This window comes from Heterodontus francisci, chromosome 20, assembly GCF_036365525.1.
Source record: "Heterodontus francisci isolate sHetFra1 chromosome 20, sHetFra1.hap1, whole genome shotgun sequence".
NCBI lineage: Eukaryota > Metazoa > Chordata > Chondrichthyes > Heterodontiformes > Heterodontidae > Heterodontus > Heterodontus francisci.
This window is the reverse complement of record NC_090390.1, coordinates 32697366-32713334: the sequence shown is the minus strand read 5'-3', so window position 1 is coordinate 32713334 and position 15969 is coordinate 32697366. Positions and strand designations below refer to the sequence as shown.

The 15969-nt window shown below is 46.3% G+C and overlaps 1 protein-coding gene across 9 annotated transcripts in view; it reads right to left on the bottom strand.

Annotated features, from left to right (window-relative positions):
• The window catches only part of stambpl1 (STAM binding protein-like 1), a 92925-nt gene that overhangs the window by 47727 nt on the left and 29229 nt on the right, over positions 1–15969 (bottom strand). For 3 of the 9 annotated variants that reach the window (XM_068052534.1, XM_068052538.1, XM_068052539.1), the window contains 4 exons: positions 11972–12012; positions 11369–11461; positions 1420–1637; positions 1138–1213 (listed from right to left, as the gene is read on the bottom strand). In XM_068052534.1, the coding sequence (XP_067908635.1) occupies positions 1138–1213; positions 1420–1637; positions 11369–11449 (375 nt within the window). In that variant the 5' untranslated portion in view covers positions 11450–11461; positions 11972–12012. The remainder of the gene's footprint in view (positions 1–1137; positions 1214–1419; positions 1638–11368; positions 11462–11971; positions 12013–15969) is intronic. The other 6 variants (XM_068052532.1, XM_068052535.1, XM_068052536.1 and 3 more) reach the window with 2 other exon arrangements.

Here is a 15969-nt window from a genome sequence, read left to right as displayed (position 1 = left end):
CAATTTGACCCTTCTTGATGAAGTAAGCACTGATGTTAGGATTCAGCCATCGGGCTGAATATATAACAATCATAACATAATAGCCAAGTAACAGAGTTGCTTTGAAAACCAAACACACAAGCTACTTGAATCTATGGTACACAAATAAAGGAAGCTCACAAGCCCAGACAGATGGAATTGAATCATTTCATCAAGGGAGAAGGAAAGACACACAAACTGTCCATCAACAAGTGACTCTCTTATAAAGAAAGACTTACATTTCTACAGCATCTTTCACAACCTCAGAATGTACCAATATGCTTCATAGTCAATGAAGTACAGCTGCCATTTTGTGTTCAGCAAGGCCCCACAAACAGCAATGAAATCATGACCAGATAATCTGCTTTAGATGTTAGCTGAGGAAAGAATATTGGGCCAGGACACCAGAGCTAACTCCCCTGCTTTTTCGAATAGGCCCATGGGATCTTTTACATCCACCACAGGGGGCAGGTGAGGCCTTGGTTTCATGGTTCATCTGAAAGACAGTATCTTCAACAGAGCAGCACTTCCTCACTACTGCAATGGAGTCTCAAGTTAGATTTTGTGCTCAAGTCCCTTGAGTGGCACTTGAGGCGAGAGTGCTCAAGCCCAGTGAAGATCCAGCACTGGAAACTGTGATCCAATAATTCCAGTATTACAGTACTAAATTCCTCCCATTTGGAACCTCTAGGTTTGAATCCTCACTTTAGCTGTCATGCGAACACATTCTGCTGGGTCTACCATACTGGTATTTATAGCACTATGTGAATTAACCATTGCGTCTTGATCACCAGATCCCTAGCTGGAAAGGGACAGTGTGCTGGTAGGAATGATGATGATGGGAAAGCAGTGAATTAGCATAAAGTGAACAGAACAGAAAAAGTTTTGATGCAAAGTGTAGCTTCTGTAGTTCAACTCTGCCTAACACAACACTGAGGTTAAAGGAGGTGTTTTAATAAAAAATAAACCACCACAGGTTTTTGTGACATTTAACATTATAGCAGTCATCTCCTTCCTACAACAATTAGTATAAGATATGCTACTGTAGGTGCAATTTATAAATACATTAACATTACTGCAGATGTATTGACTTCATTGTGAATAAAAAGGCATACGTACTTTCAGAATATCTTGCTTTTCTGGTATTGCACATGTTTGGTAATCCCGATGCTTTGGCAATTTCTCTACAAACAAACTGCAAGATTAAAAATAAGTTAGTACAGTATTGTAACCATCAATTTAAGATGGTGTTTGCTTTTACAGTGCATTAAAACCTAGTCATACATAAATTTCCTCTGACCTACTTTGTTATTTCCTTTTTCTTCTCAACATTTGCAGAATCAGATAGTTTATAGTTTGCTTGAAAATTAAAACCAGGTGCATTAGTAAAATATTGCTTACGTTATAAACTTGTTATAAAGGACGAAAGCATTTTCAAGATTTCCTTCTTCCAGGTAAACAGATGCCATTTGGACCATCTCCACTCCAGATCTGAAGTAGCGGCGGGGAGTAATATCCTCACTGATTTCTATATTGCAACCCATTTTGGTGAGGACCCTCACTCGTTCTTGTGGGGACAAGGTAACATCCGTGTGACTGGGTGCCAAAGCCAGCTTTTTCTGCGAGACAATTAAGTTTTCTTTGTTACAAAATAAAACCAGAAATTGCCTCAACAGGCCGTAAATGATAGGAAACAAAGGATAGTCACTCCTTTCAATTTGCCTTTCAAATCCATCAAAATAAAATAAGAGCCCTTTTATTTTTGTGGGTGTTTTTAGCCTGTCAGAGAAGGAATCATAAAGAACGTATTCTTTTGGAAATGCCAGGCTCAGTATCATTTTTGACCGTTTATAGATATTTTAATCAAAAACTGCATTTTAATGAATCATCATACAAAAGAATTTAAACTGTTAGAAGGGTATTTCTCATTAATTCTGAGCACCCATTATTCCTTCCCTCCACTGACTTCTTGTTGGGTTCAGTCCATCGCCAATGGCTGCTGTCTTGGAGCTCCAGGTCATTATTCAAATTTGAGCCTCGACTGAGTGTCAGCTGGTAATTTAGCAGGGAGCATGATTACAGCCTTGCTAATTCCATCCTCACCCACAGTCGTGCCATTCAGGATGAAAAATCTACCCGCTACATTCCAGCGGCTGGTTGAATGGAGCGTTGGGCAATACACCCACCCCTTGTTTGTGTAGATACATTTAGTCAGAAAAAGCACTTGCCCATGTCACTGAAGTACAAACTCAGATTAACTGTTACAGATGAAAAGTGCAGTTTTGGCCAGGCTGTCCAGGATCACCATGTGAGTAGGGGCAAATAAATACCCAACCAAGAGAAGATGGACATCAGCAGACATTGGGCCCACTTTCAGCTTTAATGGAGGCAGGACGAGGGTGGGTGACCAACCTATTCAGGGGAAGCAGATTGGTCATTTAAATATTGTATTGAGGCTACCTGCCTTCACTTTAGCTGTCATTCTATTTTCAAACACAGGCGGCCATGTTTCCCAGGCTTCAGGAAACTCAACAGCTTAAAGAAGGTGAGAGGGTCTGATTCCATGAAGTTGGTTCTTTTACATCACTGCTGGTGGGCCAAGAGGAGGAGTACTTCCTCAAAGCTCAGCAAGCTACCTAGTAAACCCCCAACCCCACCCACGATGTGTTTGCTCCCCACTCCTGAAAACCATTGCATCCCCCCTGACCAGCATTGGACATTGCCTCCATGATCGGGATACCCCCTTGATCACCATGGGACCCTCCCCCTGCAATTAGAACCCCACAGATCACCATCGGACCTAGGGTATTTTAATATGCTAATATTTTAACCACAAAGTGGTTGAGCATTGACAAACCAACAGAACATTTCCAGTTAACACACGACAAACTGGTGAGAATGGTCTAAGAGTTGATTCCTGAACATAAATGTTGCGCAACTGCCAGCAATACTGGAATTCCATTTCCTGAATTCAGTAGTGAAGGCAATTAATGAATTTCTATATATTTACAGATTTACGAGAAATATCATTTTGCTCTCCCTGAGCAACAAGTTTGTATGTTTCTCTCTGAGCAGCATTTTAGCTCAGATTCTGCAAGAACAGTTTAAATGGTCCAATCTGCCTCGTTTATTCAACTAGGCATTTGGGGTGAAAAGCCTGGAAAAAGTTAACAAACTCTTCCTTCTGTAAACAACTCTATTCATGAGTAGACCTATTTAATACTTTAGGCTGATAAGACCCAACCTCTGAACTGACAAGTGATTAGTGAAATTACAGGTATTATTTATTAACAAATAGTTTACAGAAGGGGAGGACTGTTTGCCATCTGTAACTCCATTTCCCATATACTAAACACATAATGTTTTAGATCATAGGCTTAGGTGACAAGAAGGAGGAAAATATAGGAACATAGGAAATAGGAGCAAGAGTAGGCCATTTGTCCCCTCGAGCCTGCTTCGCCATTCATGGCTGATCTTCTACCTCAACACCATTTTCCCGCACTATCCCCATATCCGTTGATAGCTTTAATACCTAGAAGTCTATTGACCTCTGTCTTCAGCAAGGCTGAATAGTAATGCAACCAGCGCTTCTGCGGACACTAAATTCGTAGGTACAATCGGGACTGACAAACACAAGCCTTGCACATAACAGCAGCAACAATAATGCCTTGCATTTATAATTTTTAGTTTTAGAGATACAGCACTGAAACAGGCCCTTCAGCCCACCGAGTCTGTGCCGACCATTAACCACCCCTTTATACTAATCCTACACTAATCCCATATTTCTACCACATCCCCACCTGCCCCTAAATTTCCCTACCACCTACCTATACTAGGGGCAATTTATAATGGCCGATTTACCTACCAACCTGCAAGTCTTTTGGCTGTGAGAGGAAACCGGAGCACCCGGAGAAAACCCACGCAGACACAGGGAGAACTTGCAAACTCCACACAGGCAGTACCCAGAATTGAACCCGGGTCGCTGGAGCTGTGAGGCTGCGGTGCTAACCACTGCACCACTGTGCTTCTTTCCAATTTAATAATGCATTTTCTAAATCGAAAAGGCCCAAACCATTTGGTTCAGCTTCTCCTTTCAAGTGAAATCCGATAATTGTATATTACTATAGTTAACCTGCAATACAAGGCAAGCGGCCAAAGAGGAGCTTATGTCAGCTGGGGATAGAAGTGTACTCCATGGGTTCCCCAGAGTTCAGTGATGGGACCACTACCATTGCTAATTTACATCAATGATTTTGATTCAGAAACGCAATGCAAATTAGTCAAATTTTCTGATAGTGTTATATCCAGGTGAGAAAGGGGTCTAGGGGTTCCCTCTCAGCCTTTGCCTGGTTTAACTGTAACAGGTTTTAATTTTTTAAAACACAGTGTTTTTAGCTCCCCCTCAGTGAATCCTTGTTCACTGCTTTCCAATTGTAAGGCAAAGAAATCAATCAAACAGGTTTTCTTAGATTTAAGCAAGAAAGATGGAAGTTTATTAATCTTAAACTCTAATCCGGTTAACGACTACGAATAGGTGATGCAACCACGCTGGCCTGCATATGCGATAAACACACACGCAGATAGAGACAGAAAAAATAGAAAGAATAAAGGGGAAAAGTTTGAGACAATAGCTGGGTGTATTTACAGTCCTTTGGGTTCAATGTTGAGTCTTTGGTTGCCGGAAAGTCTTGCTGTTTGTTCAGGCCCAGTGCACGCTTTAACTTGTTTCAATGTAGGAGTCTTTTCTCTCTTGAGGTTTAAGCGACTTCAGTGGGTCCGGAGGTTTGTGAGAAAGCAAGAGAGAGCCACCCAGGAGAGAGGCTCTCTTGTTCCAGGTTCAGTTGCAATCTGCAGTCTGTCTTTGAATTGTCCTGTCAGCATAAATCAAAACTCCAAGTTGGCCAGGAGTTTAGTCATGTGACCAACCCCTTCTTAGGGAACGACTGCGTCTGCGGTTTGTGGATTTCAAAGTTCTCGGTGGGGGGATATAGTGCTGTCTCTTACACCGACAAGATGTAGATCACCACTGCCCAGACCAATCTCTGTTAATTGAGTGAGCATTCCCATTGGCTTTTCCTAGGCAACTGTCTGGTTGTATGCAAAATGCTTTCCAACCACTGCTGATCTCTTTAAACAAGTCATCTTTTCACTCCAGCAACAGTTTAAAACTAATGTTCATGTGACAAAATCAATATGCCTTATTCTTGGCAAGTGGGGGTCTTCATAACACCTCCACACCTGGTAGAATGAAATGCGATTTTTTAAAAGAGCATTTCATTACTAGGGACTAGAGAGAACATATGTAAAGGAAAACACACGTGCATCTCTCTCATTCATTCAGGAATCCTGCAAATTGGTACAACCTGTTTTTTTTCCTGGTAGCAGTGCTGCTTTAAACTGCCCTTTTTGGCATCCCGGTAAATGTGTGGTTTCTGGGGAACTTTTTCAGTTTGCACATTTCCATGACTGCCTAGGCTGCCTTTGTTCTTGTTGAGGTCTGCAGGGGGAGGGTTAGATTTAATTAGCCCTAAAGTGGAGTACTGCTCATGGGCAGAGGCAGTGAGTGGTTCTACTCTGAACTCTCTTTCAGTGCTTTGGTGAATCATACAATGGCTTTTCACCTTAGGGGATGGTTCGTTCTCTTTTCTCCTGACTGTGGGGGTGAATTCCTTGCTAATCTTCCCTTTGTCTCAGAGGACACTCCTGCTTTCAGGCATTTGTCCAGATTCTACTGCACACCCCTGCGGCACTTCGACTAGGTGAGGCATCACCCTCACAATTTCTCTGCCCTCTTGAGGACTTTCTTTGTCTCTGCAGTTTCCTGTAAATGCTGTTAGTAACTCTGGTGGGGTATCTGCATATATATAGGAGGATGTGGGGACTAACTTTTCAAATATTTCAAGGTTAGCTGACTGGACAGTACGGATTTCCATTTGGGATTCTTCCTGGACTTCCTTTATCCTGTCGTCATGGTCCCTTTTTCCTCATTCATTTCTAACCTTTTGCCAGCCTTCTGCCTGCCTGTCCCCTTTTGTTCTCAGCAGGTGTCCCTTACAGTTCACCAGCCCTGTGCTGGAGGGTCCTTCAAATATTTGATTTCATAGTGCACTCACTCACTGTACCACTTTTGGATTAAGGAAGCTGCAACGTGAGCATGATGACGTCATTGAGACGCTCACTCGCTCACTGCGCAGACTCAGAGTTTCCTTCCTTGACGTCCAGGACTCCAGCTCAGGTAAGTTTTTCAACTTTTACACTCTCCACTCCAGCAGAGCAAAATGCAAGACTTCCTGCGTGTTTTCAACCCAAACCCGACCCGACCTGACCCGGACCCGGACCCGGCCCGACCCGACCCAAGCCTGAAAGCCGAACCCGGAGGAGCGACCTGACCCGACCCGAACCCGACACATGTCGGTGAGTCCCGTCGGGTTCGGATCGGGTAGGAGGCCTTTACCTCCAAACACACCGATACAGGACTTAGGGATGCAGATTTCACTGCAGGTTGGGGTTTCCCCTCAACCTGGCACCTGTGGCAACTCCTGCAGTACTCCACCACATCTTTGTGGAGTTTTGGCCAGTCAAACTGCTCTTTTATGTGGACTTAGGTTTTTTGTATACCGACATGTGCAGCCACTGTAGTCTCGTGGGCCATTCTTAATATTTCTCTCCGGTATCTCTGTGGCACCACTAACTGGTGAACCACTGTCCACTCCTTGCTCTCAGGTCTGTGAGGTGAACTCCATTTCCTCATCAGTACCTCATTCTTTAAATAGTAGCAGTCAGGGACTCCCTCTGCTTCACTTTCAAACTGGGCAGCCTGTGCTAAATCTCGCAATACTGGGTCGGCTCGCTGAGCCACAGATAGGGAAGCTTCATTTAATTCATTCCCTGGGTCTTCTAATTTTCCAAAGTAAGTCTCAGACAGATAGACCTCATGGTCATTTGCCTGCAGTGCCAATTCAGTCTCCTCTGGGAGAGCTGGTTTGATCATGGCCTGATTCACTACACATTCAGGGAAACTGCAGGGGACCGTCTCCTGCCACTGCCCTGTCTCTCTGACCTCCTGCAGTCTCTCTTTCACTACTGGGGAAGCTACCACCTTCGTCCCCGCCAGATCATTACCTAGGAGCAAGTCAACTCCATCCACAGGCAAACTAGGGCAATCCCTACAGTCACCGGTCCCGAAACCAGGTCGCACTCCAGGTGTACCCACTGTAAAGGTCCAGGCAGACACTGCCCTCCAATACCATTCACCATCATTCTGGTGTTTACTGCACTCTCTGGGGGAAAGGTCAGGCCTTTTCCCAGTAAAAAGGATTTCATGGCCCCTGTGCCCCTGAGGATTACTTTGGGCTTGCTTGCCCCACCAAGGGGTATGGGGTTACCCTCCCTTCAGACTCAAAACCCTGATAATCTTCAGGAATCCTACTAAATTTTCCTGCACTTGCAGCCGTAAGCTTCCTGGATCTCAGTCTTACTGCAGTTAAAGCCACAGCTTGTTCTGCTGTGCTTTCCATCAGGGTCCCTTCTCCTTCACTGAGCAGGTGTGCCCTGATTTAACCCTACAGGTTTTCCCTTTAGTTTCCAGCAGTCAGCTCTTAGATGCCCTGTTTTATTACAATGGAAGCACACAGGTCTCTGGGTCTCACTCCTACTTACAGCACCTTCCTTTTTGGCTGGAGGAGGACCCCCTGTGTTTCCTGCTTTTCCTTCCCTCCCAAGACTGCTTGGGCTTCTATCATGTTCCCACCCTTTGCCCTTTTCGGATTTGTGGGGGTGATTAGGAAAGGCTTTCCCCTGGGAAACTGACTTATAAATGAGAGCAAACTCATCAGCCAACACTGTGGCGAGCCGAGCTCTATGAACCTTCTGTTCCTCTACATGTGTCTATATGGAGAGTGGGAGAGATTTTTTAAATTCCTCGAGCAAAATTACCTCTCTGAGATTTTCATAGCTGGGCTGTACTTTAAGAGCCCTCAGCCACTGGTCAAAAGCCAGCTGCTTATTTCTCTCAAACTCCAGGTAAGTTTGATCAGCTTGCTTCTTGAGGGTTCTAAACTTTTGGAGATAGGCTTCTGGTACTAGCTCATAAGCCCCGAGGATAGCATTTTTTGTCAGTTCATAATTTGGTGAGCTCTCATCTGGCAACAGGGAATCAACCTCATGGGTTTTTCTGGTTAGCTTGCTTTGTAGCAGGAGAGTCCAAGCCTCAGCTGGCCACTTTAACTGCCTTGCTAGTTTTTCAAAAGATACAAAAAACGCTTCCACATCTCCCTCATTGAATTTTGGGATCAAATGGGAAAGTTTTAACAATTCTTTACCCAGCCCTGAATTAAGCTCCTCCATATTGGCCATGCTTTCACTGGGGTTACTCTGTTGCCCCCGAGTTAACTCAAGCCGCCTCAGCTCTCTCTCCTCGCATTCCTTCTGGAAGGCTCTTTCTGTCTCTCTCTCTCTCTCTCTCTCTCTTTCCTCAGATTCAAGATTCCTCTGTTCCAATTGTATCTTTGCCCGCAATCGCCTGTCAGAGTCTATTTCTAACCCTGTTTCGGCTTCTTCAGATTCAAGGGCAAAATAGTTGGCCACTAGTCTCAGGAGTTCAGACTTTCCAGCCTTGGCACGGACAGTGATCCCACTCTGCTCAGCCATTTTTCTCAACTCCTCGATAGAGAATGCTTTTAACTTATCCCAAGTGATTTCACCCTGGCTTGGGGAGCTTCTGGCTTCAGTCACAGACATGTTAGTATTCTAGTACACACAACCACAAGAAAACCTGTATTGAAATCTTTTCTCTTTTGATTGGGAGCAATTTGGCTTCCCCCTTCCAATTTCCTCAATTGCTGTGGGTCAAATCTAGAACGCTAGCCCCCAAATTTCTGTTACGACCAGGTGAGAAAGGGATCTAGGGGTTCCCTCCCAGCTTTTGCCTGGTTTAACTGTAACAGGATTTAATTTTTAAAAATAAAGTGTTTTAGCTCCCCCTCAGTGAATCCTTGTTCACTGCTTTCCAATTGTAAGGCAAAGAAATCAATCAGAAAGGTTTTCTTAGATTTAAACAAGAAAGGTGGAAGTCTATTAACCTTAAACTCTAATATGGTTAACGACTACGATTACGCGACATGAACACGCTAGCATGCATACGCAATAATCACACACGCAGATAGAGACAGAAAAAGTAGAAAGAATAAAGGGGAAAAGTTTGAGGCAATAACTGGGTCTATTTACAGTCCTTTGAGTTCAGTGTGGAGTCTTTGGTTGCCAGAAATCCTTACTGCTTATTGGGGCCCAGTGCACGCTTTAACTTGTTTCAGTGTAGGAATCTTTTCTCTCTTGAGGTTTAAGCGACTTCAGTGGGTCCGGAGGTTTGTGAGAAAGCGAGAGAGAGACAGCCAGGAGAGAGGCTCTCTTGTTCCAGGTTCAGTTATAATCTGCAGTCTGTCTTTAAATTGTCCTGTGACCATAATTCAAAACTCGAAGTTGGCCAGGAGGTTAGTCATGTGACTAATCCCATCTTTGGGAACAACCGCTCTTGCAGTTCGTGGATTTCAAAGTTCTCGGTTGGGGGGGGGTGCGGTGTAGTGCTGTCTCTTACACCAACAAGATGTGAGTCACCATTGCCCATTGGCTTTTCCTAGGCGACTGTCTCTTCGTATGCAAATGCTGTCTAGCTACAGTTGATCTCTTTAAACAAGTCATCTCTTCACTCCAGCAACAGTTTAAAATTAATGTCCATGTGACAAAATTAATATGCCTCATTCTTGGCAGGTGGGGGTCTTCATGACAATAGCAAACTAGGTGTTGGGATAGTGGAATTGAAGGAGGGAGCTCAGAAACTGTAGAATGAGTTGGACAAACTATGCATTTTGGCACAAAAAGAACAGATAACTTTTAATGCAAAATGTAAAATTTTAATGTAAAATACTGCATATAGCAAGGAAAAGTGGACAATCCATGGACCAAATGAATGGTGTTGAAATAACTAAGGATGAAGTTGAAGATGAGCTAGGAGTCTTAGTAGACTCGACACTCAACATATCCACCAATGAAAAGCAGCAATTGACAATCCCAATAGAATGTCGAACCACATGGCTAACACAGTGGGTACCAGTAAAAAGAGGTTGTGATTAAACTGTATTATGTTCTGGTCAGTCCTCAACTGAAGTACCATGGCCATCTCCAGTGAACAAGAAACAAGGGAAACATTGAAGTTTTGGAATCGGTGCAGAGAAGAGCCACAGGTTGATTCCTAGTGTCAAAGTGTTAGGAGGAAACACTGGAGAACATTGAGCTTTCCAGCCTGGAGTGAAGGTGGCTGAGAAGTGATCTTGTCAAGGTATACAAGGTAGCTAATGGTATAGAAAAAGTAAATATTAGTTTCAAATAAAGTGCCAGCGTAGGACATAATGACAGGGGTTCAAACTAGTAAAAGGTCAATTTAAGACTGATAACAGGAAGAACAGACAGTGTAATAAATGCAAAAACCCCAGAATGATTTAACAAATAGATACTGCAATGGGGGAAAATATAGTGTCTCTCTGCATGTCGAAAAGAAAATGGGCTGAATGACCTCTTCTATAATTATCTTGTGAAGGAATACCCATCACTCTTTTATGGTTATTGGGAAAGCTCAATGGGTAATGGTGTCCATCTTCCTTTGGTCGGCTCCCTGTCTGTTTCTACCTACACAACGACCTGGACGCAATACGTTGACCATACCAAAGCTATATATGAAGTATCAGAGAGCACAAAAAGTTCTTCATTAACCAGCAAAGAAAGTTTCCTCATTACAAGTCCTCTGAAGGATCCAATCTGCTAAAATTGGAGAAACGGAATTGTCCTAATTAGCAGCGATATTTGATTACTTTTAAAGATAAAGATTATCCTTTATACAATAAAACAATAATTAATTTTGGAACAGTGCAAGTATATTTGTTCTGACCAGGAAAATGTTTATTTTATTTAAACTGGGTTTACACAAACATTTTCTTAATTTTTCCTCAGCCTTTAAACAATATGAGTCTAGTATTTAATATTCATGGAACTTAGTGATCACAATAATTGCATCCTGTCCCTTGACCCACTAATGAGTATACCATTTCAGTCCAGTTCAATTGGAAACCAGACATTCCACAGCAACCTGATTGTGTTCTATTACGACTGAGAGTTTAAAATGTTGCACAGCAATCATTCGTGCTAATAAACCTATGTGTACGCATTAGATTAGAAAGCAAACATCCATATCAATTCCTATAACTGTTGTTTACGTGAGGTTGTTCGGCTTTTGAAAGGTTGTTACAATGACTAACTATAACAAGTTTTGATCACTGTATCATTAATAATAAGGTAATACCAGAGAGGTGAATGTAAATGGCTGGTCAAACTGCATATTTGCCCAGGAATTGGCTTTGGAGCTTCCACCTAAGGTATCCATTCCTCACCTCACCTAGGAGGAAAAAAGTACATGTTACTAGATTCTCTTCTTCAAACAATAATCCTGGTGTAAATGCTGCACAATCAGAATCATGTAATTGTTCAGAAACATAATGATGCCAATTAACAAGGTACATAAACTGTTTACCCATCTTTAGCTAATTCAATTCATCTAATTATACAGCACAAGTGAATACGTACAAGCAATAAAGGAAACATATGCTCCATGCAGAAGAAATGAAGGTCTGACAACCCTCAGCATCATCAGAAGTTTAGACATATTCTCATTCAAATAATTAGAGATGATATATTAGAAATCAATTTCCACTAAATGCATTCATGCTGAAACCTAACCAGAGTCAAATGACAAGAAACTACAATTAAATTCATAAATCCCCATTTGTTCATTCCTTTCACATCATCCTCAGGACAACAGTCAAAAAGTATCCTTTTGAGCCAGTCATATGCAAGATACAAGCATACAAAAAGATAAGAAAGGACCATCAGGCTTATTCATACTCACCTTAAATAATAGTGCACCCTCCCTGCTAGGGATGCTTTCTACTGGGGAAAAGGCACAAAAAAAAACAGAAGAGAAAGTCACAATGCCAATTTCAGAAAATCACTGGGAAATTCCTCTCTGATTCCACAACACAATCAATCAAGCTGCGGGCACTGTGTTAACCCATGATGCATGACTAGATGTATTTAACCAATCTATAACCCCACCCCTTCCAATATGCCTCAAATGACCTTAGAAACTAAGGGCTGGAATTTGTTACCAGCCCGACGCCAGGTTCCGAGGTGGGGGGGAGGGGGGAAGGGGGGCGGTAAATCGGAGCGGCAGCAGCCATCATGGAACCCAACACCAGGATTGCCAGGCCCAATCTTCCCAGCAGTGGGAAAGCTCCATGGTGGTCCCTCCGCTGCGCTGTGATGGGATTCGTGTAAGCATATTTAAATTACATATTTGCATGAATTAAAATCGAAACCACAGTGATCTTATCTTTAGTTCCCGATCTTCAGCACGTCGTCTGGCACTCATGCGCCTTCACTTTTCCGTCCAGGGTGAGCTGGTGCCACCGAGGTGGGGAAGGGGTGAACCCTGCACTCTGATGGGTTTCGTGGGGGAAGGGTGAACTCTGCACTCTGATGGGTACGGTGGAGGAGGGGTGAACTCTGCACTCTGATAGGTATGGGGGGGAGGGGCGTACTCTGCACTCTGATGAGTTTGGTGGTGGGGGGGTTGAACTCTGCATTCTGATGGGTATGGTGGGGGTGGGGTGAACTCTGCACTCTGATGGGTATGGGGGGGGAGGGGTGAATTCTGCACTCTGATGGGTATGGTAGGGGAGGGGTGAACTCTGCACTCTGATGGGTATGGGGGGGAGGGGTGAATTCTGCACTCTGGTGGGTATGGGGGGGAGGGGTGAATTCTGCACTCTGATGGGTATGGTGGGGGAGGGGTGAACTCTGCACTCTGATGGGTATGGGGGGGAGGGGTGAATTCTGCACTCTGATGGGTATGGTGGGGGAGGGGTGAATTCTGCACTCTGATGGGCATGGTGGGGGAGGGGTGAACTCTGCACTCTGATGGGTATGGGGGGGGTGAATTCTGCACTCTGATGGGTATGGTGGGGGCGGGGTGAACTCTGCACTCTGATGGGTATGGTGGGGGAGGGGTGAACTCTGCACTCTGATGGGTATGGTGGGGGAGGGGTGAATTCTGCACTCTGATGGGTATGGTGGGGGAGGGGTGAACTCTGCACTCTGATGGGTATGGTGGGGGAGGGGTGAACTCTGCACTCTGATGGTTATGGTGGGGGAGGGGTGAACTCTGCACTCTGATGGGTATGGTGGGGGAGGGGTGAACTCTGCACTCTGATGGGTATGGTGGGGGAAGGGTGAACTCTGCTCTCTGATGGGTATGGTGGAGGAGGGGTGAACTCTGCACTCTGATGGGTATGGTGGGGGAAGGGTGAACTCTGCACTCTGATGGGTACGGTGGAGGAGGGGTGAACTCTGCACTCTGATAGGTATGGGGGGGAGGGGCGTACTCTGCACTCTGATGAGTTTGGTGGTGGGGGGGTTGAACTCTGCATTCTGATGGGTATGGTGGGGGTGGGGTGAACTCTGCACTCTGATGGGTATGGGGGGGGAGGGGTGAATTCTGCACTCTGATGGGTATGGTAGGGGAGGGGTGAACTCTGCACTCTGATGGGTATGGGGGGGAGGGGTGAATTCTGCACTCTGGTGGGTATGGGGGGGAGGGGTGAATTCTGCACTCTGATGGGTATGGTGGGGGAGGGGTGAACTCTGCACTCTGATGGGTATGGGGGGGAGGGGTGAATTCTGCACTCTGATGGGTATGGTGGGGGAGGGGTGAATTCTGCACTCTGATGGGCATGGTGGGGGAGGGGTGAACTCTGCACTCTGATGGGTATGGGGGGGGGGTGAATTCTGCACTCTGATGGGTATGGTGGGGGAGGGGTGAACTCTGCACTGATGGGTATGGTGGGGGAGGGGTGAACTCTGCACTCTGATGGGTATGGTGGGGGAGGGGTGAATTCTGCACTCTGATGGGTATGGTGGGGGAGGGGTGAACTCTGCACTCTGATGGGTATGGTGGGGGAGGGGTGAACTCTGCACTCTGATGGGTATGGTGGGGGAGGGGTGAACTCTGCACTCTGATGGGTATGGGGGGGGTGAATTCTGCACTCTGATGGGTATGGTGGGGGCGGGGTGAACTCTGCACTCTGATGGGTATGGTGGGGGAGGGGTGAACTCTGCACTCTGATGGGTATGGTGGGGGAGGGGTGAATTCTGCACTCTGATGGGTATGGTGGGGGAGGGGTGAACTCTGCACTCTGATGGGTATGGTGGGGGAGGGGTGAACTCTGCACTCTGATGGTTATGGTGGGGGAGGGGTGAACTCTGCACTCTGATGGGTATGGTGGGGGAGGGGTGAACTCTGCACTCTGATGGGTATGGTGGGGGAAGGGTGAACTCTGCTCTCTGATGGGTATGGTGGAGGAGGGGTGAACTCTGCACTCTGATGGGTACGGTGGAGGAGGGGTGAACTCTGCACTCTGATAGGTATGGGGGGGAGGGGCGTACTCTGCACTCTGATGAGTTTGGTGGTGGGGGGGTTGAACTCTGCATTCTGATGGGTATGGTGGGGGTGGGGTGAACTCTGCACTCTGATGGGTATGATGGGGGAGGGGTGAATTCTGCACTCTGATGGGTATGGTAGGGGAGGGGTGAACTCTGCACTCTGATGGGTATGGGGGGGAGGGGTGAATTCTGCACTCTGGTGGGTATGGGGGGGAGGGGTGAATTCTGCACTCTGATGGGTATGGTGGGGGAGGGGTGAACTCTGCACTCTGATGGGTATGGGGGGGAGGAGTGAATTCTGCACTCTGATGGGTATGGTGGGGGAGGGGTGAATTCTGCACTCTGATGGGCATGGTGGGGGAGGGGTGAACTCTGCACTCTGATGGGTATGGTGGGGGAGGGGTGAACTCTGCACTCTGATGGGTATGGTGGGGGAGGGGTGAACTCTGCACTCTGATGGGTATGGTGGGGGAGGGGTGAATTCTGCACTCTGATGGGTATGGTGGGGGAGGGGTGAACTCTGCACTCTGATGGGTATGGTGGGGGAGGGGTGAACTCTGCACTCTGATGGGTATGGTGGGGGAGGGGTGAACTCTGCACTCTGATGGGTATGGTGGGGGAGGGGTGAACTCTGCACTCTGATGGGTATGGTGGGGGAAGGGTGAACTCTGCTCTCTGATGGGTATGGTGGAGGAGGGGTGAACTCTGCACTCTGATGGGTATGGTGGGGGAAGGGTGAACTCTGCACTGATGGGTATGGGGGGGAGGGGTGAATTCTGCACTCTGATGGGTATGGGGGGAGGGGTGAACTCTGCGCTCCGATCGGTATGGTGGGGGAGGGGTCAACTCTGGACTCTGGTGGGTATGGTGGGGGAGGGGCCAACTCTGCACTCTGATGGTTATGGTGGGGGAGGGGTGAACTCTGCATTCTGATCGGTATGGTGGGGGAGGGGTGAACTCTGCACTCTGATGGGTATGGTGGGGGAGGGGTCAACTCTGGACTCTGGTCGGTATGGTGGCGGAGGGTGAACTCTGCACTCTGATGGGTATGGTGGGGCAGAAGGGTGAATTCTGCACTCTGATGGGTATGGTGGGGGAGGGGTCAACTCTGCACTCTGATGGGTGCTGGGGGAGGGGTGAATTCTGCACTCTGATGGGTATGGTGAGGGAAGGGTGAACTTTGCACTGTGATGGGTATGATGGGGAAGGGTGAACTCTGCACTCTGATGGGTATGGTGCGGGAAGGGTGAACTCTGCACTGTGATGGGTATGATGGGGGAAGGATGAACTCTGCACTCTGATGGTTATGGGGGGGAGGGGTGAACTCTGCACTCTGATGGGTATGGTGGGGGAAGGGTGAACTCTGCACTCTGATGGCTATGGGGGGGAGGGGTGAACCCTCAAGTT